Here is a 21,667-nt window from a genome sequence, read left to right as displayed (position 1 = left end):
AGGCAAATTGAAAACTTTTGTTGTACCAAGATGATATTAAGCCCCGCTGTAGGTTTTCCTCCATTTGTAAATGTTCCACATTCTCGTACAGTTGGACACTCCGTTTGCAGTAATCAGACTTGCAAAGAAGGCCTCAAAAAAATAAAAAATAAAATAAAAAATTCCATCTCGAACCCTGGAGGGGAAGGGGATTTATGGAGGGCGAGCCGCAGCCATGGCCCCAGGGAAATTAGGCCAGTTCAAAGAAAGATATCTATAATATGACTGTCTGGAAAGCTCCATATTACCGCAGGTCTAGCTTGCAGGCATGCTCTAGCAGCTGGCCAATTAAGCGTGAAATGCACCTCAAAAAAAAAAAAAAGTATATTGTTGGCATCTCATTTGTGCATCATAATTCTCCAAGTTAGAACTAATATTCAGCAGTAATCTTCAAAAGGCTTCAGCTTCATGAAACATCATCACAGAGAGCGATAATGGTAGCCATCCATCAGGGCTGTTTGCTTGGGATTTCTTAAAGAGCAAATCATTTTGTCAAACAGCATCTAACACAATCTTAAAATGATGTTTATGGTGAGAGAGTGAAGTGGGGGGTGTTTACTGAAGCTACTGGACCCTGCAGAGAAATGTTCTGTAAAACTATCAGCAGTATTAATGTGCCCATCTGAATAATTTATCGTTTATGCACACGGGGCACAGAGACCGACGCAAAATCCATGCGTGGAAAACGATGCGGCTCCACAACACGACAAATATCTGGTAAACAAACCAAAACGCAAGGGCTTGGGCCTGGTTGACTCTATAGAGTCATGAAAAATTTAAGTTGGAAAGATTTGAAAGAAATATTTAGCTCATTTCGCAAATGGCCAAAAAATGTACTGTGCATTTATGAGATTTCAATGTTACATTGGAGATTGGAAAATGGCCACAACACCAGGAATGATGGAACGCCAATGAAAATCTGCAGAATCTAAAAAATTTTAAAATAACAATCAAAGCAAAATATTTGTTATAACACACATTCAGAAATGTCACAGTGACTTTTCAAGCACATATTCATGCCAAGATAAGGCAAGATTATTTGAATAGTACGTCAAAAACAAGACAATTCAAAGTACTTTACATGATAAAAACATCAGAGAAAACATTGCATTGCAGTGGCATAACAAAAGAAAGTAATAAAAAGTTGGAATGCAAACTACAATTAATGATGTTCCAGTTGTTATTAATCAAAGACAGCTCTAAACAAATGGGTTGTAAATTTTGATTTAAAGGAAATTGGTATTTCAGCTGTTTAGTAGTTTTCTGGAAGTTTGTTCCAGATTTGTGGTGCATAGAAGCTGAATGCTGATCATCCATGTTTGAGTGGTTCTTTGAAGACTCTGTAATAAGTTTGATAAAAGATAATCCCAGAAATGTTCTTTAGATGATAAAAGACCAACTTTGTAACTGTCTTTATGCGTCTCTCAACGTTCAGATCTGAGATTCTAGTTGTAACGCCTAAAGTTGTGCGCTGACTGGATCGTTCCTCTTTAGATCCAAAGACAATAACTTTAATTTTGTTTCTGTTTAGCTAAATTAAGTTGCCACATCCACACATTGATTTGTTCTGTGCAACTGCTCAATGTTTGAATGGGTTCATAGACACCTGGTGACAACATAATGTAGAACAGTGTATCATCTGCACAGCTATGGCAACTTCAAGTTATTATCTGCAGTAATCTGAGCTACTGGGAGAATATAGATATTAAATAACAAAGAGCCCCACAATGGAACCTTGGGTGTGATTTTTGTCCACTCTAATGAGAAGTTACCAACTCGAACCAGTAGAGTACCTGAAGACTTCTGGTACTTGACAATATGTCATGGTCAACAGTATGAAATGCTGCATTGAGGTCCAACAGAACCAACTTCTTCCACAGTCTGTATTGATGTGATTCATTGATGAGGGCAGTCTGAGTACTTACGATGGGCATGGAAACCCGACTGACAGACACCATCACTGCTCATTGTTAAGAAGCTATTTAACTGTTGAAACACAGCCTTTTTCAATCACTTTGCTGATGAATGGGAGGTTGAAGATTGGCCTGTAATTTTCCAACACCAACTTGTCCAGATTGCCTTTTCAGCAGTGGTTTGATAACTACCGTTTTTAAAGCCTGGGAGAAAACACCTGACAAGAGGGATGGGTTTACAATTTCGACCCGATCAGACGCAACGACAGGCTAAACTTTCTTGAAGAAAGTTGTGGCCAAGATATGAAGAGAGCAAGGGGATGGGAATAATTGATGTATAAATTCTTTGAAGCCTTTGTGGATGAGTTGATAGAATTGTGCAATTTTCTCCAGATTCAACACTGGAACTGGACTGGACATTGATGTGCAAGCTAGTAACCTAATTTTCAAGGTTTTCTCAGTTAAGAAGTTAGCAAATTCACTGCAGGTGTTCATGTGTCAGCTTTGAGAGCAAAGCAACACAAACAGAGAAATTTAGCCTCACAAATCCCAGTATATGACCACACTCATTTTCAGCAAGTCGAATAATGTAGCATCACTGCCATGCTTAGTGCAACTAAAATTAAGAGACACTGCAAAGTTAATACAGATGTAAACAGCACTAAGTGACCATAAAAATAAAAGTCACCACTTTGAGCTAATAGTTGTAGTATATAGCATATATATATATATATATATGTGTGTGTGTGCGTGTCGGGGTGTGTCTCTGCGTGTGTGTAACCCTGTCCGTGCGAGATGAGTCCTCGCTGTTCCTTGGACTGCGTTGTGTGTTCTTAAGGGTTTTTGTCTAAAGGTGCAGTGGCTTCACCTTTAGAATTCAGGGCAAATACTCCGTGTCAACATGCTTCATTAACGCAGTTATTTTTGATTTACAGATACGGCATATATTAAAAAAGAAGAAAACGACAAAATAATACAAAACTAACTACTTGAACATTAAAAGTACCATTTGGCTACATTGAGGAGCTGGCGGTCAGTATTGCCTACCTTTAGAATTCAGAGCAAATACTGACCGTTGTACTACCAGCACACAGTAACAAACGCCAAGTACGGCGTTCTTCAAAGGACACACTTTACAAAGTTCCACAACCCATAGAGCAGATCCAACACCTTGGTGACATGCGCCGACACATTAAAGTACTGTCCCATATATATATATATATATATATATATATATATATATATATATATATATATATATAAAAGAGATGTGCCGATATATTAGAGATGTGCCGATCAGGTTTTTTCCTGCCGATTCTGATCACCGATACTGATACCATAATTTTTTTTTTTTTTTAATCATAAGCACTACCGGTTACATTATGTGGAAAAAGGAACCATGAATTCACCTTAATTTAGACAAAAACTTGTTTTTAATAACTTTTTCAAAAAAGAAAACAAAACAAAACAGGCATTGTGCAAATTGCACTGCTATCGGTAATACTATCTTTAACAGACTGACAACATATGAAGGCTCTGAAGAGGCTAAATAATGCAAATAGCCAAAATAAAACCATTCAAAGCAAATACAGGTTCAATAAACCTGTATTTACTGAATGAAAACTTCCTGATAGCATGTTGGCTAGCTGATTACTGCTAGTTCTGATTGGTTGTTTCTGACTGAGCGGAGTAATTATGCAGAACTGGGAGGAGATCGATTATTTTTTCACAGATTATCTGTCTCATGTTAGGACAGCGAAAGTTTTAATACGTATGTAAAATTTATTTTACATACGAACAGAGGTTCGGTGTGAGAGTCACTACCAGGTGGAGCAGAAGCGGCGCTCCGTCTGAAATATTACTACCTGTAGCGCGTAGCAGCGGTTCAACAGCGAGAACAGAACCAGCGTCTTACATCGCAGCTCGAAGACTTAAATAATTTTGCGGGGTATTTGTTTAGCTTTCTGACCGTCATGCTAATCCGGGTGAGTGTTTGTGGCTGTGCACTGCTTTACCTGCTATCTGGTCCTCCATATGTCTTTTTTACTGCAATGAGCCTCGATGTAGCCAAACTCCGTCAAGTATGACATTGTTTTTATGCCATATTAGATTCGTCGTGTAGATGAATTTGACGTGCTTCACCCCACGTGCTTCGCCGCAACACGCAAACTTCCCCTTTCGCTCAATGCATTATAGTTCCACATCGCTTAGAATTTGTTGCTGCACGTTTGCGCAGTGTGAAGGAAAGAGGAGACCAGCTGCATAGGCAGGCTGCGAAATGAGATGCAGGTGATCGGTTTGTGTGATCGGCAACAAGAGACCGTGATTGGCGATCACCGATCATACACTTTTTCACGGAAATCGGCCGACTATGATCGGTGGCCAATCGATCGGCACACCTCTGATATATAAATATATTTTATATTAAAAAAAGCATCCAAACACTCAAAGGTAAAAGTTACGTCCCTGTGTGCCCATTCAGCTCTGTAACAGATAGCCTCTCATTCAGGTCAGAGTAAACGGCTCGCTGTAGACAGTTCTTAAAGCAGTCTCAGAGCAATTACAGAGAAAAAAAAATCTCCCATTTTATGGCTGCGCATCAATCTGACTCATTCTGAGTGACTTAAAGAAGAACAACAGATCGTTCCTGCACTGACGGACCAAAGTTGCCAAATTGAACCGATGAAAGAGGAAAGATGATTAGTGTGAAGCCATGAAGCTTTACTGCCAGCTACGTGTTATAGATACGGAAGAGCTGCATGAATCTGAGTCACCTGTTTAAAGACTTCAGAAGCTGCCAGTTGCCTCACCAGATCACTCAATCACCACAGTCACTAAAAGAATGAATTTCTTCTCAGCAGCTTTTCGTCAAATGAAAAGCAGCTCCAGAGACTATGAAACATTAAGGCTGATCTGGGTTATGTTTTTGTATTCATTAGCAGTTAATCAAGTTGACTGTAGAAACACTTGTGCGCAGATTGGTTACTAAGTGGTCTGTTTGAACATGTTAAACCATACAGTCACACAGCAGGTGTAATCCATTTATTTTAGGCTAAATCAGTTTGCTTTTTGTGTTTTTGCTGCTGAAGAAGATTTTTCTCTTGGTTTTAAATGGCTTGTTGAAATTGCAGCAGGCTCCAATCTAATCTTCCAGCCAACAAACTGATTTATATTTTTACGTTGCGATTAGAATACAAAAATACATATGAGCACTGATGACAGCAGTACATTGGGGTTTGGGGACAGAAGGTAGATGACAAAGACTGTAAAAGTTAATGTAGTTAGTTAATTTAGTTACATTTAGCATCATTTTCATTGATGATATAGATGTCAAGTGCCAATAAAAGAGATTTGAGGTCACACCTCTATCTTTACTGCAAGTATTGCTACTGTGATCTGTTGGAATAATTTGAAAAATATAACACTGATGTTTTCTTTTTTTCAAATTGCAAAACATTTTTCTACCATGAGGTTAGGACAATGTGACTGCTTAAAAAGTAAAATAAGACAACAGATTTGATTAGAAATGATCAGAAAGTTATCTATGTGATTATCATGAAGCACCATCAGAAGCATAGTATCTGAAAATATTCTGAAATTTTAAGAAATGAACTCAGCTCTTGTTTGAATCAGCCTAATAGCGTAAACAATGAGTGTGTTGCCTTGACCAATCAAAATGCTTGAAAGAAGGCATTGCAATAGCCAGCCAATCAGTGACGATCTCTTACATTTCATTGAAAAAAATGGAAGCGTAAATTGTCAACTTTACAATTCCTAGTTTGGGGATTTCAAACATTGTTTTAATGCCAAAATATTTTCAAAGTTCAAGGAGAAGCAGGTCGAAGGATCTGTTTGCTGTATTGTCAAAGATTTTTCCATTGATTATCGAGAAGAATATTGAGAATCTCTGAAAGTAAATACAAACAGATAAATGATTTTTTTTAAATTAATATTATTTTCTCTATCTTACAGATGTGATCTATAGAAGTCAATGACGTAAGATTAAATTTATTTTCATAATGATGTCAAAAAGGGTCAGAATTTAAATGTTAGCTTGAAGTGGAAAAGACAAACAACCGTAGACTGCGTTGACTTTGTTTGGACTCACCTATCTTCTTACAGCGCTCCTCTCCTCTGTTGTGCATGATTATGGGTGAGTAGATGAAGGGACTAGCGGTAGACACGCTCTGTCCCAGCAGGCTTTTCACTTTGTGAGGCCGCAGACTGGTGGGCAGATTGAGCAGCTTAACCGATCTGGTTTGAAGCACAGAAATATGTGTTAGCTTTGCATTTAAACTAATTTAAGAGGGGGGTGAACCGAGCTAAACTTTGGGTTACTATTCACAGGAAGTTAGTTTGAATTTGCTTGGGTTGCATGAAATTCAGATCACATTGCTGAATATTCATGAATATTACAGAACAAAGCTTGAGATTCATGGTTGGGCTTTCAGGGAAAGGTTACAAACTCAGCAAGCAATAAAACACAAAGACACAGGCAGCCTTTAATTATCTCATTACTTCTGCTTAACTTGGTTGTTTTCCAGCATCCTCTCACATTAACTAGTTCCTGGAAGGCTTAAAACTTAAAACTCTGCATCCATGTTCTGTCCATCAGAGCTTATTGCAGGCATCAGAATCTAGCTTTTGGAAACATAACTTTAATGAGTTACGTTGCAGATTTTTCGGTCAGATGGGCCGTAAACATTCAGATTTTTATGTTTCTTCGTAGTATTAAAATTGGGCAACTGAGTCTAGGTAGTTTGCTAAATTCTGCCATGAACAGCCCGACTTCCAGTGTGCCAGCCAACAGAAGCACTGGCACTCAAGCAGAAGAATGATGACCATGGCAAACGGCCCATGTTATTAGAAGTACCTCAGATGTGGAGATCTGGGAGCGCCTATTGGTAATAAAAGTGTCAGGTAACAACAAAGCACATCACATTACAGCCCCTGTCTTTAGTGAAGTGTTCCAGGGCTGTTGATCTGTATGGCAGCCAACAATGAAAAACTACTACAGCAATTTGAGAGTGAGTAAAGCAGGGTAAAGCAGGACGAATTTGAAACATTTTGGTGATGGCACAGTTAAAGTGATAGTTGGGATGGTAGGACAAAAAAAAGAGTTTTATGGTTTTTATGGCCCCCACAAAGTCCCTAGAAACTCTGAAAGAATAAAGTATGTGGATACATGACATAGTTATAATATCCAAACTTACCGTCACATAAACCCAAATCGTCAAGTCAAAAGTATTTGGGGGCCAAAAAATATAATTAAATAAATAATCAACTAGAACATTTCTGAAGAAATTTAAACAGGGCCTGCCAAAGTGTAGCCGTCGGTTGAAACCTAGCGTTCTGATGCTAAAAAATAGCATGCCAAAGTAAGCTAAATGTACTCAATAGCATGTGGAAAGTCACAAGCATGTTAAATAACATGGACCTGCTCCACTCACTATCTTAAAATTAGTGTATAAGCTAAAATTTGCCAAAATGCTAATGTTAGCCTAAATCCTGCCAGTGGAGTGGGGTATAACTAGCATGTTGTCTCTTACATTGACTTCCTCCATTCAGTGTGCTGAATATGGCTAAAAAATGAAAACAATCGCTAAAAAGCTTATTTTAGGGAAAAGGCTATTGCTAATGTCTGAACTAATGTTAATGCACTGCCTTCTTATTTTGACTATTGCTAAACTAAAAATCAGATGCTTACTTTGAGGCATTTGGCTACCAAAAAACGAGTTCATCTCTTAGCAACAGATTTGTTATTGTTCGAAATACATAAGAGTTCCTGTGCTCTTTTTAAATGCTACTTATCTTATTCTACTTAAGAATTGTGCAGTTGGTGAATCTTGCAGAAAAGTGAAATGGCAAATATATCATAAAACAGACATTCAACACAAAAGTAAAAATCTGATTTATACTTCGTGGCAGTTCGTTACCAGAAGAAAAAAAAACCGCTCATCTCTTAATGCCAAATTAATAAGTAATATTATTGTTTATAAAACATAAGTTCTTTTGAATACTGCTTATCGTTTTAGACCCAACAAATTTAGAGTTGGCAAACTTTGCAAAACTAAAATATCTGATGTTTACTTTGTGGCACTTGGTTACCAGGAAACGCGCTCATCTCTTAGCAACGGATTAACAACAAATATTGTTATTGTTTAAAAAAAACATTAGATTTTCTCTGCTCTTTTGAAATACTACTGATCTTATACGAAGAATTCTGCAGCTGGTGAATCTTGCAGAAAAGTGAAAGTTTTTTTCTTTGTCATTGGTGGTAAATATATCATAAAACAGACATTCAACACAAAAGTAAAAATCTGATTTATACTTCGTGGTAGTTCGTTACCAGAAAAATTACTAATTTCTTAACACCAAATCAATCAGTAATATTATTGTTTGTAAACTTAAGTTTTTTTGAAATACTACTAGTCTTATTCTACTTAACAATTCTGCAGTTGGTGAATGTAGAAAAGTGAATTTTTTCTTTTTGTCATTGGTGGTAAATATACTGTAAAACAGACTTTGAATACAAAAGTAAAAATCTGATTTATACATTGTGGCAGTTCGTTACCAGAAAAAAAATGCTCATTTCTTGACACCAAAGTAATAAGTAATATTATTGTTTATAAAACATAAGTTCTTTTTAAATACTATTCATCTGCTTAGACAACAAATTTAGAGTTGGCAAACTTTACAAAACTAAATATCTGATGTTTACTTTGTGGCACTTGGTTACCAGAAAATGCGTTGGTAATTAATCCTCTCTGAAAACTGTATGCAGTTTTCAGAGAAAACATTGAAATGCATCAAAATTCATTGAAATTCCTTGCAAAGCATTTCAATGCTCTCCTATGCATTCAAATGGCAGGCCTCAATTAACTAGTAAAATTATGAGCATGTGACATTTTAATTAAACAAATCAGATTTTCTGTATTAACAGATGAATACGTTGTTGTATTCAACATTTTTGAATACATTTAAGTAGATTTTAATTTGTCTGTGATAGTTTTGTCTCAATTTATCTGCACCTAGCATGTATACTGATATTAACTGATTCGTTTTTCATTTGAAATATCTGGAATACTGCCAAACTACATTTTTTCCCCTTTCTCTTCACACTGTTTCTTATTTTTAAGCAGCTTTGAGGCACAAATCTTGAAATTGCTGCTGTGCAATATACTCAACAGGTAACCAAAGACTGACATAGTTAGTTGATCCCACCAGTCTTTCTGAGAGGTTGAGTGACTAAAGCATCTCCTCTGCCTACATCCCCTAGAACGCTGTGCGGTTCTGGGTCAGAGTTCACTGAAATTATTGAAAATTTTATTTTAAATGGATTATTAGACAATTGTTTGTTCAATGTCCAAATTAAAGGCTTTTTTCAAATATTTTCAATGCTGCTTCAACAAAATTTATTTTAATTGAAGGGTTTTTTTAGACATCTTCACCACAAGTGCCAATTAGAAAGATGTACTTTTGACAGTCTTACCGGACCATTGGGAGCTTCGTGAAGGGAACTGGTGGGAGCTTGAGTCCATCAGAGAGAGTGATGACCTCCATCCCACCTGGACACTTGGAGGTGTAGTTCTCCAGACTCTGGGTCACCTCTTTCTTTTCTGTAAAGGACAAATGACACGAAAATCAGCGACGCCGGCCAGAACCCTGACCCATCTGGCACGCCGATTACAACACAAATGTCTTTAAAAGTGACTCGGGAAACCAGAGAGGACTCCGCTTCTTTTACTGTAGAAATGAATGGGAGCTTGATGATGGGTAAGGCGTTCGACTCTCAGCAAAGAGAGCTCCGGCCTCGGAGGGAAACTCCGGTTTTTATCGTATCATCAATACCTTTTGAGAGAACATTACTGCTCAACCAGCCGTATAATTTGCTTTAGCTGTGCAGGGTTTAACCATGTCCATCAATGAAAAGGTCACAGACTGAAAAAAAAAGAAAAAAAGAAAAACACTACTGCACTACAATTGTTTGTAAGAGCATATTTGGAAATTGCAGCCCTTTCATAAGAAAAAGAAATGCACCTGCATTATGTATGAGCTGTTTGTTCCACACAAGGGATGACCTAATAGGATAAATCGAAGTGTTTTCATATCTCTCGCCAACAGGAACAGTGGTTCAAGCAAACAAATACAAGTGCTGCTAGCAGAGACACTAAATCCTTTGGAAAAATATGAATTGGGGGCCTGGAAGGCACGACCCCAGTTCAGGGAGAAGGTAATAAACAACGGGGCGAAGGGAGGAAAGGAAAGAGAAAAGATAAAGGTAGAAAGTAAAAGCAGTCAGAGATGGATGAAGAGACACTTGAATTGTAATCCCAGCTCAAAGGATTTTTTTAATTCACGGCCTTGTTTTCTTTGTTTATTTTTAGCAGTAATTAATGCTTAACAACAGCAAATTAAGACCTGCGATTAATGTATTAACATATCTATTTAAGACATATCAAGGTCATAATTTTAGACACACAAATGTACGACTTCTTAAGGATGTACTGACAACGTGCTGCAAAATCCACAGAAACAATTATAGGTCAGAAAAGAAACCCTTCTGACAGCTCATCAATTTTGGTAAAATGCTTCAGAATGAAACGAATGTAAAGAGTCAAAGCGTAATTTTAGTAAGTAGATCTCGGATTAAGAAAAAATTATGCAACAAATAAAGTTCTTGAGGAAAAAAAAAAAACAATCGTGCAAAACTGACATCAACAGATCAGAGCTCAATCAAAACATTGCTTGAAAAAGGAGCTTCTCTGTCCCACTGTTATCTATGATGGGTGTCCAGGAAGTGGTGACGTGAATGACACAACACATTGTTTCCCAGCAGAATCCACAGCCCCAGGCTTCATCCGGTCACCCGCTGTGCATGATGCTGTCAAATCATCCGCAGGTAAATGACTCGGACAAAATTCATACCAACCAGAATGTGATTGATCCAGACTGCATGGAAATGACTGCTGTGGCTGCATGTCATCAAGACTGAAGCCAGTACAGAGTTTCCATAAAGTGACGAAGATGGGGTATATGCAGGTTTCACCAACTTAAGACTTTTTCAGACCTCCTTAAGACTATTATGGTCAAATTTAAGATCTATATCTTGATAGAAATGTTTAAAAGAAATGCAGGGGACCAAAACTGTGAAATTTTTGGGGGTCTTTCTGTGGCTCTTGGCAAAAGCTTTGTGCTTCTCATATGGCTCTCTAAATAGAGCCATATGCTAGCTGCTAATGGTAGGCTTTTTTGCTTGCTAGCTGAATCACGTATTTAAGACCAACTTACATTTTCCATATGAATTCAAGACATTTTAAGGGCTTAATCTTAGATAAATAAATATAAGACTTTTTAAGGACCCATCTGCTCCAGTAGACTAGGAAAGTGGCTGGTTCTGTAGTGAAAACCTCTTTCTGGAAGGTTTTGATGGCAAAACCTTCCAGAAACACATTTGAAAAACTTAAAACACTAATTAAATTAATGAACTAAAAAAACTGATTCCATACAACTTGGTTAACAGTGAGAATAACTGGTCAAAACTGCTGTTATAAGTAATAATGTTCTCAAATTAATACAGATCGCTTTATATAGCGGCATGTCAAATATAATCTTGAGGCACTTTACAAAAAAGTGACTTCAATCCAACCATATAGACAGATTCAATTCCAAACGTTCCAATGTGATTTCCAAATGGATTTTTGATTTAACAACCAAAGTTCTTGTAGCTACCTACATGTCTTTGACATTGGTCTGAGGAAAAATATTCCCACTTCTCACATTTTTAGTTGTTAGATGTTGGAAGAGCTTACGCCACTGTGCATTTTCCTCAGAAACCTTCTGATAGACAGTCAAATGTAAGGTAGATTCTCTGATAGTGAGCCGAACACGCCCTGCTGCAGCAAAGCAGCCTGAACACATAAGATTCCCAGCTCTTCTCCTGGAACGCTGCAATTGGCGTTAAAATTTGCCATCTGTCCTGGTGTCCAAATAATTCAAATTCAGACTAATTTGATCAGAGTGCATTCTCTGTGGACACCTTTAATCCTTCATGTTTCCTTGTTAATAAGAACTAAACACATGACCTTTAAATAGGGCAAACCTCCTTGAAAATGCTGAGTAACCCTTTTGCAATCATACGCACCTGATGTGATGAGCTTGTGTTTGATGTTAGCCCTTTCAAGAGTGAATAAATGTAGCGGGTGTCCAATAAATTGCATTTTGATTACATTTTAAAGAACATTTGGTTTTGTCTTCCGCTTTATTTTATCCAGGCTTTCGCTCATTCACACACTGATGCAAGCACAGCGGAGCCTCTGCCCAGTACTTCCAGATTTGTCTGAGGAAAGTAACTCCAAAGTATTCGCTGAAAACCCACCTGGACGCTGATTCGTGAAACTTAAAATATTGAAAAGAAAGCGCAGCTTGGGAAGCTGAAACACCCAGGCACAATGCTAATTAACACGCTTTTGGCTGGCATTTGCAAAGCAGCTGATCCAGGAGCATGATTTATTTTCCTTGGCGCAGATTGAACACTGTAGATGTTAGGTTCTGCCTCTGTGCTAAGACGATGCTTCCACTGTGTGTGTTAATGCATATTAAGGAATATTTGGTGTCTAGACTATTAAAACAGGCTGATTTTAATGATTTGCAGGTGGCTGTGGTAACCTCTGAGAATACTGTATCCAAAACTACTGTATTTTCCGCACTATAAGGCGCACCTAAAAACCTTCAATTTCCCCAAAAGCCGACAGTGCGTCTTATAATCCGGTGTGCCTTATATATGGACCAGTATTGAGTCACAACAGGTCTAGCAACTATAGTAAGCAGCCGCCGACTTCATTTTCCTCCGCAGAAGAAGCGCGCGGTGCATGCTGGGATAGTTGTCAGAACGCTGGTTTGTTAATAAAGTTTGATAATACATTTAAACCCAGGGAGGGAGGGGCGGGGGAAGAGAGACGGAGACTGCGGCGGCAGCGTGTTGGTTGGTCTGTGTTACCCAGAAAGCAGTTGGGCACAATATCGCAACACCAACACCGTGAGTGAAACAATGACTGGGGCAGACTACTATATAAAGAACTTGGGGACCATTTCTTTACAAATATGGTTGTGTACTAATAGAGTACGGAACAAATTGGCAACCCAAACTGAAGAGTCTATTCTATGCGCCTTACAATGCGGTGCGCCTTATATGTGAAAAAAGTTTTAAAATAGGCCATTCATTGAAGGTGCACCTTATAATCTGGTGCGCCTTATAGTGCGGAAAATGCGGTACATGTCACTGCAACACTAATTCCAGGTCAGAAGTTTACGATTGGCCCCAAAAAGATTGATTAAAAACTGGCCATCAAAAGCAACACTGCTCCATCAAGTTGAAGGCATTTACTCATTATGGTACAACTACAGGATCGGTTGAGCTTGCTGCTTTAGCATATTAAACATATCAAGGAGATCGAAGTGGAAGATTTTTGTTCCAGCAGTGCTTCTCGCTTGCTTCCTGTCCAGACAAACCCGGCGCAGCTTGTTATGAGGCTGACAGCTGGAACACACAGTGCAGAAAAAGCAAAGAGACAGCTTAACAGGTAGGTGAGACCAGGGGTGCAGCTTATAACACTCCATATCTTTCTCCAAGTGAAAGGCTCTCATCTGCGAGTGTCGACCGTCAGGAGGAGGAGGAACACTTAAAGGCAGGGTAAAAGGTTGCCGTGAATCAGATTCCCCACAAAAAAAAAAGCTTTGCTTTCATCTCTGTTGCATGTAAGAAACAACTGAGGTTTCTACATATTAAATAGACATTTAGCCATCACAAAACAAGTTTTACATTTTTGCATGTGGGATATTTTTGGTTCAGTGGGATTAGTGTGGGACGTGTGCGAGTTATTGCTACATAGATATTTTTACGAACAGCGATGAGTCAAGCAGAAGGATTAGAGAGCAGCAATATGCCAGTGCTGCTCGGCGGTGTGCATTATTGCCCGATAAGCAGGTCAAGTAAATGACTGTTATTGTTCCACTAACAGAATTTCAGCTGAAAATGACAGCCAATAATGAGGGACACGCTGCAGACAAAGCACATGACCTGACATCCAGCTATGAGAGCAGAAACCTGTGCGTCACTGGGATAGAGTTGAGCACCAAGCACACAAACATGCAGGCACAGTTTGCTTGTTTTTTTAGTGATGACAATACCTGAAAGCAACAAAAGCGACTAGGAAAATACAAAGTTCTATTTATTTGTAATGTGTTGACTAATGTTAATTTTAACTTTTTCTAATTCTTGCACCCCCACCAGGCTAAGCATTGTTTACTTATTACAGTTTTTTTAGTAATGAGTAGCATTGACACTGGGGATAAGGTTTAGTGTCCATAAGGACTACATTAAGCATCCATACATTCGTTTGTAAGACCTTAGCACCTCATGTTAAGGTTCTGCCTTCCATTTTTTATTTCAAATTAAGAATTTTTGCATTCAAAGTTGAAAAAATAAATCAATTGGAATAGTCTCAAAGATCGGAATTTTGACCTGGCTAGTCTGATTTTGGCGATTTGGGTATTTTGAAAAGAGTGGACCTCTGTGCTACAGATGATCTACAAGGATTCACCACAGACAGAGTTGCAGAAAAATGTTCAAAGGCCAGTCTCCATTATTTTCTCCTAAAACTCTGCACATATGGAGTGTTGTTTTCAACAACTGACTGGATAAAACAGCACCTTGGGACTATAATATGATTAAGTGGCTGTCATTTCCAAATCTGATGTTAGACTTCCAATGTAATGTGCAATATAATCATTGTGTATGATTGGGGTTTTCTGATTGTAAATCTTTAATTTTGATAATCTTTATGGAATGCTGAATATACTTTAAAAGGTTTTACCAGATTTGCTATCTAAAAGAGAGCCGTCATATCTGATCTACTGCTTTCCTTTCCATTTCTCATTTATTTGGTAGAAAGAAATTAAATTTTCAGCCGAGGCCATTTTTTTCAGAACCCTAGGGCAGTGTTTCCCAACCCTGGTCCTCATGGCACACTGACCTGCATGTTTTAGATGTTCCCCCGCTTCAACACACCCCATTCAGATGATTGCAATTCAGCAAAACCCTGTTAATCAGCCATCAATTGAAATCATGTGTGCTGATGCAGGGGCACATCTCAAACATGCAGGTCAGTGTGCCTTGAGGACCAGGGTTGGGAGACACTGCCCTAGGGTATTCCTGATGTCCAACAATTCCTTCCATTATTCTTGTGTCATTTCCACTATGAGCGCTAAAACGCCTGGATTGCATAACGCCCAGTTCACCTAAATCTAATCCCAAAATTTTAATCAAACAAGCACAAATTCAACATCTTCAAAAACTTTACAGATGTACAAGGTGTAGTCTGAACAAAAAGGTAAGTGGTCTTCAGTTTAACCACCAGTTTGCTCATTTACGCCACCGGAGACTGCAGTGGATGGGAGAAGGTAAATGTATCCCTTCTTTACGTAAAGAAGCTTCAAGGTTTCAGCTTAAATGTGCTCCATCTGACCTCACCCACTCACTGTTTGGAACAGAAATACAGTGAGTCAGGTCAAACTCTTTCTTTAGGGTCACGCCCACTCAGAGTTACTGATGAAACCGGGACCAAAAGGTGACTTGACTCCGTGACCTCCGACTTCCCAGCTGCATACTGATACAGAAGAAGTCAAGAGATTTCTAGTGGAAAACAAAAATCTATAATTATACAAAGACAGAGGGGTAAGCCTTTCTAAAACATTGATTAGCATTAGTATACAAGTTATAAAAGCCATTTGTGATTTTACATCATCATATGCAATGGCTCTTTTGACTTGCAGTGTACGGTGTCCTTAGAGGCACAATAGACATCTTTTTCCCTGATGATGAAAGGCGGCTCTTAAATCATGCCTTCAGGTTGATCTTTCAGTTTGACAAAAGAGCAAGGGATCTCAACAATGTAGTTCAGTGAGATTATATTAAACCCATCATGTTACAACCTTAATACATCTCAAGGCATACTTTCTCACATAGGAAATGGTTCATTGTTAAACTGCAATGTTTTATGATGAAACATTGCTAGCTAGATGGGTGGACAGACAGAAGGACGTATTTGACTGTTAAGGTAAAAGCAATGGTCAGTTTAAATGGAGAACAGTATCAACCTCCAGATGAAGAGGAAGAGCTGACCGTTTTCAGCTCAAATAACCGTAAAGAACAAAAAAAACAAAAAAGGCTGAGACTGAGAAATGGAGTCATAACCAGACTGAAAAATTAGGCAATATCCGACGACAGTTTTATTAACAAGTTTATAAATTCTGTACTCAGACCCAACGCCATGCTGAGCTCTCAAATAACTATTGACAGTGAAGAAAATGAAAGTGTTTTATAAAGAGGAAAGATATCATGGTGTGAAATGAAAACAACTGGCACACCACAAACAGATATGTCAGCATCTTTATGAATTATTAAGACTTTTCTGAATAGTATTGGAAGCAAAATGCCAGCAGGGAAAAAACAGAGCAAGAGACAGATAAATAATCCAAACAATAAACACTAAAATAATAAAAACCTGAGCAGAAAGAGGAGTGACATTAATCTCTCCAGTATAAAATTCACAAAAAGTAAAAATCTCACTATGTCTCTTTAAATTCAGTAAATGCACTAAAAGGCTGCACTGGCTTTTTTTTCTTTTGCCGAGAACACAAATTCTGTTTACTGGGTCTTGCGTGGAAGAAAGAAAGTTCAGCATTATTTTCTGCCTCTATGAAACAGGAGGAAGTTACGAGAAATTCCTGTACCAATTCAAAACCTTCAGACTTTAAGCTTCCGCTGCCGATCATGTTCCATTTAAACATATGAGTGACAGGAGAAAACACGAGATGAGCTTCATGACGGCAGGCGAGTTTGCATCTGGAGCTTGGCAATGATGTTACAAAAGAACACTGCAGCTTGAAATGAGGCTCTCCGATTATCATTAAGGAGGCACACAAAGCCATGATTCAGCAGCGGGGGGGATTTGCTGTAAATTGCATCGAGGCTACGATGCAGTGAGGAAAATGACACAATAATCCGCACCTCTTTAAAGACAATGCTTCAAACGCAAAACGCCTCAGACAGAAATATCTTTTATTCTCAGCTATCAGCCGTAAAGGCATGAGGGGAGACAATCGCTTCAGTAATAGTCGGCCGCTGAATATTTGGATCCGTTTATAGCATGAACCCAACAGAGTATATTCACTATGCATCTATATTGTGGGGGGAATGTTTTCAGCACGAATAATAGTACATTTTTATTATACATTTATGACTTTTATCATTTTATTCAAAATGTTTTAATACGTAATATTTCACAAAATAAGTTCACCTTTATTCCGTTATACCTGAACTAAACTCAGAGTTGAACAGAAATGTTGCATTTTGGTCAGATGATCCTAAAATGTACGGTGGCCCAAAAGGGTAAGCAAAATGCCACAACGACGGAAAAAAGTCACAACATAAGTTCAATTAAAACTGAAGTTAAGCTAAAACCTAATTTTTTGCTAAATCAGAATTTAGGCTAAAACAGAACTTGTGCTAAAACCAAAGGTATGCTAAAATATAATTTTTGCTACCAAACAAATTTATACTAAAATAAAAGTTTTGCTAAAGCTGAATTTTTGCTTAAAAAAAAAAGCCATTTATGCTCAAATATGAGTAGTAATAGAACAGAAGTTATGCTAAACCAAACTTTATGCTAAGGCGGATTTATGCAAAGCCAAAATTTAAGATAAATCTAAGTTTTTCCTAAAAATGAATTTATACAACAGTTATGATAAACATGCCAGCATGACTTCAGTTTTAGCACAACTTCCATTGTGGCTTTTGCTACTTTAAGTTGATTTGGTGTAAAACAAAGTAAGTATGGTTAAGGGTCTGGGATGCTGAGGGATGGTTTCTCTCTCACAGGTCCTAGAATCAAGAGTCCTACGTTCTGAACTCTGAACCTACGATGGCCGACAGGTGCAAACGCGCAGCAACAGAGAAAAGATGCAAACAAAAAAGAGAGACGCAAACAAAAAGCTAATGCAGCAAACAAAAAAAGAGATGCAAACAAAAAACGAGACGCAAACAAAAAGCGAATGCAGCAAACAAAAAGAGAGACGCAAACAAAAACCGAATGCGGCAAACAAAAAGTGCTGAAAACGGAAGTGCTCAAGACCACTAGGGGGACTCTAACAAAAAAAAGTTGTGTCCGAATTTAGTCTCTGCATCCTTTCAAGGGAACCCTCTTGAGCCAACAAATTTAAACACAAAATGGTTGTGTTTTATAACAAACAAGATTTCTCGGTATTGAGTTTGTTGGAAAGAAAATAGTTTTGCCAGGAGCAAAGCAGTCGCCACAGGTATTTGTTTCAGGATGTGTATCCAAAGACCAAGAAATAACCAGACAGTATGTCAGTTGTCCCCCGTCAGCTTACCTTAGGGGCTGAATGCAGACCAATAACTCTGCTTTATATTCTGTTATAATTTTTTTCCTCCACAAAACTCTCTCCTGAGGCCAATTTGTCATGGAAAAGTCATCGCTAATGCTCCAGAAAGCAGAGTTCCCACCAAGAAAATGTGATTCTACAGAGCATTGATAGCCACTGTTTTCTATCGCTTAAATATTATGGTCTGTGGACCAAAGTATGACTATGGTTTGGACTTGTGTCAGTGTCAATGTTAATTTATCTATGTAGCACATAAAAACAACAGACATTGATGAAAATGCTTTATCTTGTTTCACTTTATTGAACAGTAAACACCAATAAGAATAAAAGAACAAAGATATTTAAAAAAAAAAAAAAGAAAAACACATAATTAACTATCATTATTGAAAAATCTCAAACTCCGCTAGAAAAATTGCAAAAGGCTGTGCACCTCTGGATTTTAGCATGGATCCAGGAACATTTAAGAGAAACTGCTTGGCTTACCACAGTGCTATCACTGGAGTGTGGATGTTAAGCAGATTACAGAGACATGATGGTGCTCAGCCTTTTACAACTTTAAAACTAAAGCAATAAAATCTGGAAATCAATCCAAAGCCAAAACATTAAGTCCATACAGAGAAGCCAGAACTGGAGATGTGCGTTCACATTTTTTAGCACTTGTTAAAAGACCAGCTGCTGCATTTTGGATGGTTTGTAGATTTCATTCCTTTAAATCATGTTACTGGCAATCAATTTAGAGAAGAAAATTTGAACTGAAACCACCTTTACCAGTGGATTTGATACACCTATATCCATGTTTTTTCTTCCCTTCAAGTAGCTTTTACTTTGTATAACATTACCTAAAGGATCTGATCAATAATTTAAAATAAAAAAAATTGCTAATGATGGTTAAATACTTTAAGTACTTTATAGTAAGGATTTTTAAGTATTACATAAATTTCACCATCAGCTACAAAAAAGGCCACACTAACAAATGATTTTGTGGCCAGACGGCTCAGCTTAGTAGTTACACTTCTGAAGCACATTTATATGCAAGAACTTAATTTTCAATTTCCCTTTTAGACCTACAGGTTACCACACCTCTTGGTCTAAGTAAGGAATTACTAAAATAATCCCTTAGAAATAAACACTTTCCACGACAAAGTAGGTTCAACAAAACACGTTTCCTTAAAGAGAGCTGGCTAAGCTAACAATAACATAGGCCTACTTATGTGGTGATACAAAGCTGGTTAACTCAGTAAGTCAACTCATTCCTACTTGACTTCTTTGTGTCCATAAGTAATTTGACATCAAAGTTGATAAAAATCACATGCAGGATTCCTCAAGGTTCTATCCTGAGGTCCTTCTTGTTTAGTACTTGCTCCCTTTAGCTCAGATTATATCACCTAATAAATTAAGATACCATCATTATGCATATGACACAGCTCTACATTACATTGTCACCAGGTGACTATGAACCCATTCTGTTGTTGAGTAGATGCTTAGAACAAATAAAAGGGTGGATGTATCATAACTTTCTTCAGCTGAATCAATCAAAACTGAAGAGCTTATTCTTAAATCAAAAGAGAAACTATCAAGACTTATAACAGCTAGAAACTACTGAACATGTTTACAGCAGTAAACCGTTTTACTTCAGCTGAGTCAAACGTCTGCACAAACTGTAGTTCAGAGCTCGACATATACCTGCCCTATCTCCCACCCACATAACCCACAGATTATTATTCATTCTAATAATAATCTGTGATTGATTTGTAACACGACACTATAGGTTGTTGGAAAAGTGGGATTGGCTTACAGTAGTACTCTGAGCTAACAAATTTAAACACAAAATGGTTGTGTTTTATAACAAACAAGATTTCTCGGTATTGAGTTTGTTGGAAAGAAAATAGTTTTGCCGGGAGCAAAGCAGTCGCCACAGGTATTTGTTTCAGGATGTGTGTTTAAATGGTGTGGGCAATCATTTTCATTCTGCATTATTTATAAAGAGTTAGTACAGCCTCAGCAGAGTTTGCTTGTGTGTGATATTTACTAGGTAAGCCTCTTTCTCCTCTTACTTCTCTCTTACACATCTCTTGCTTAGTCATTCAACAAGGATTTAACTTCCCTCTATTGTGTGGCCAGTGGAGCTTGCGTAAAAAAAACCCAAAACATATCTGTATGCACAGAGTACAATGCTCTGCAAGCCAAGTAAACACAAGCTTTGGCGACCATTGATCAGCATCAAGTAAGCTGCCATACGCCAATCGCAATCAGGCAGAATTGTTTCCTTTGAAGGTTGGGCATGAAGCTGGAAGAACCTCAGAGGACTGGAGATTCTGAAATATCACACTGTGCTTTGCTGTTTACTGACCTTGATCAGACAGGAAGTCCAGCATGGTCTGCAACAGGAAGGACAGGTGGCGCACAGACAGGCCCGGGTTGCCCATGCGGCGGGAGGCGTATACCAGCTCATGCAGCAGGCGCATCTGTACAGCTGCCCAGCCTCTGTGGGTGCCTGGGACAGAGAGAGAGAGAGACAGAGGAACACACTCACAGGGCTGCCAAAGATTATTACAGACACTCTTTAATGAACTATTTATTTGACTCTGTGTTTTAGGGTGCATTCACACTAGCCTCATCTAGTCCTCTTTAACTGAACTCTAGCTGGTTTGCCTTTGGTTCTGGTATTTTCCAGCCCTGGAGGAGAACGGGAGCTTTGCGTTTGATTCTTCTCAAATCTTTGGCTGATAATTTGCATCTTCTGACATCAACATGTTTCCTATTTGCAACAAATGTTTGGTCATTTTTCACTTAACGTGACAAACGTGGGGAAGTTCAAGGTAAGCACTGCGTTTGTCAATTACATATATTCCATTTCACATCTCTACCAAACAGATTAAATATGTTATTAACTCAGCTGGTTCTGAAGCCCTTTATCTTTCTAACCTGACATCAACAATGCCCCCCGGACCCTTTAAAAGACGCCCTGCTCCGCTCCGTTTTGCCGTCTGCTGACTCACAAAAAGGGAAAGAAAGAAAAACCAGAGGAAAAGATGTGGTGGGAAGGCCAGAGGGTACAGAGAGGGGAGGAAGGACATTTGATAAAGCCATAAATATTTCCTCAGCTTAAAGACCATTTCAAATAACATCAAATCATACTTCTGCTGCTCTGCCATTATCAGCACTTTTATCCCCACGGTTGTTATTCTCTCCGACTTCTTTACTATCTGAACAAACTGCACATGTAGTTCCTTTATAAGCATCTCCCCCCA

General features: G+C 38.2%; 1 protein-coding gene across 2 annotated transcripts in view; it reads right to left on the bottom strand.

The window, feature by feature from the left end:
• Positions 1-21,667, bottom strand: part of trappc9 (trafficking protein particle complex subunit 9) — a 212,070-nt gene that overhangs the window by 175,379 nt on the left and 15,024 nt on the right. For both annotated transcript variants that reach the window (XM_008421345.3, XM_008421346.3), the window contains 3 exons: positions 20,767-20,910; positions 9,445-9,571; positions 6,061-6,206 (listed from right to left, as the gene is read on the bottom strand). In XM_008421345.3, coding sequence (XP_008419567.1) covers positions 6,061-6,206; positions 9,445-9,571; positions 20,767-20,910 — 417 coding nt within the window. The remainder of the gene's footprint in view (positions 1-6,060; positions 6,207-9,444; positions 9,572-20,766; positions 20,911-21,667) is intronic.

This window comes from Poecilia reticulata, chromosome 11, assembly GCF_904066995.2.
Source record: "Poecilia reticulata chromosome 11, P_reticulata-male-v2, whole genome shotgun sequence".
NCBI classification, from domain to species: domain Eukaryota; kingdom Metazoa; phylum Chordata; class Actinopteri; order Cyprinodontiformes; family Poeciliidae; genus Poecilia; species Poecilia reticulata.
This window is presented reverse-complemented; position numbering and strand designations above follow the sequence as displayed.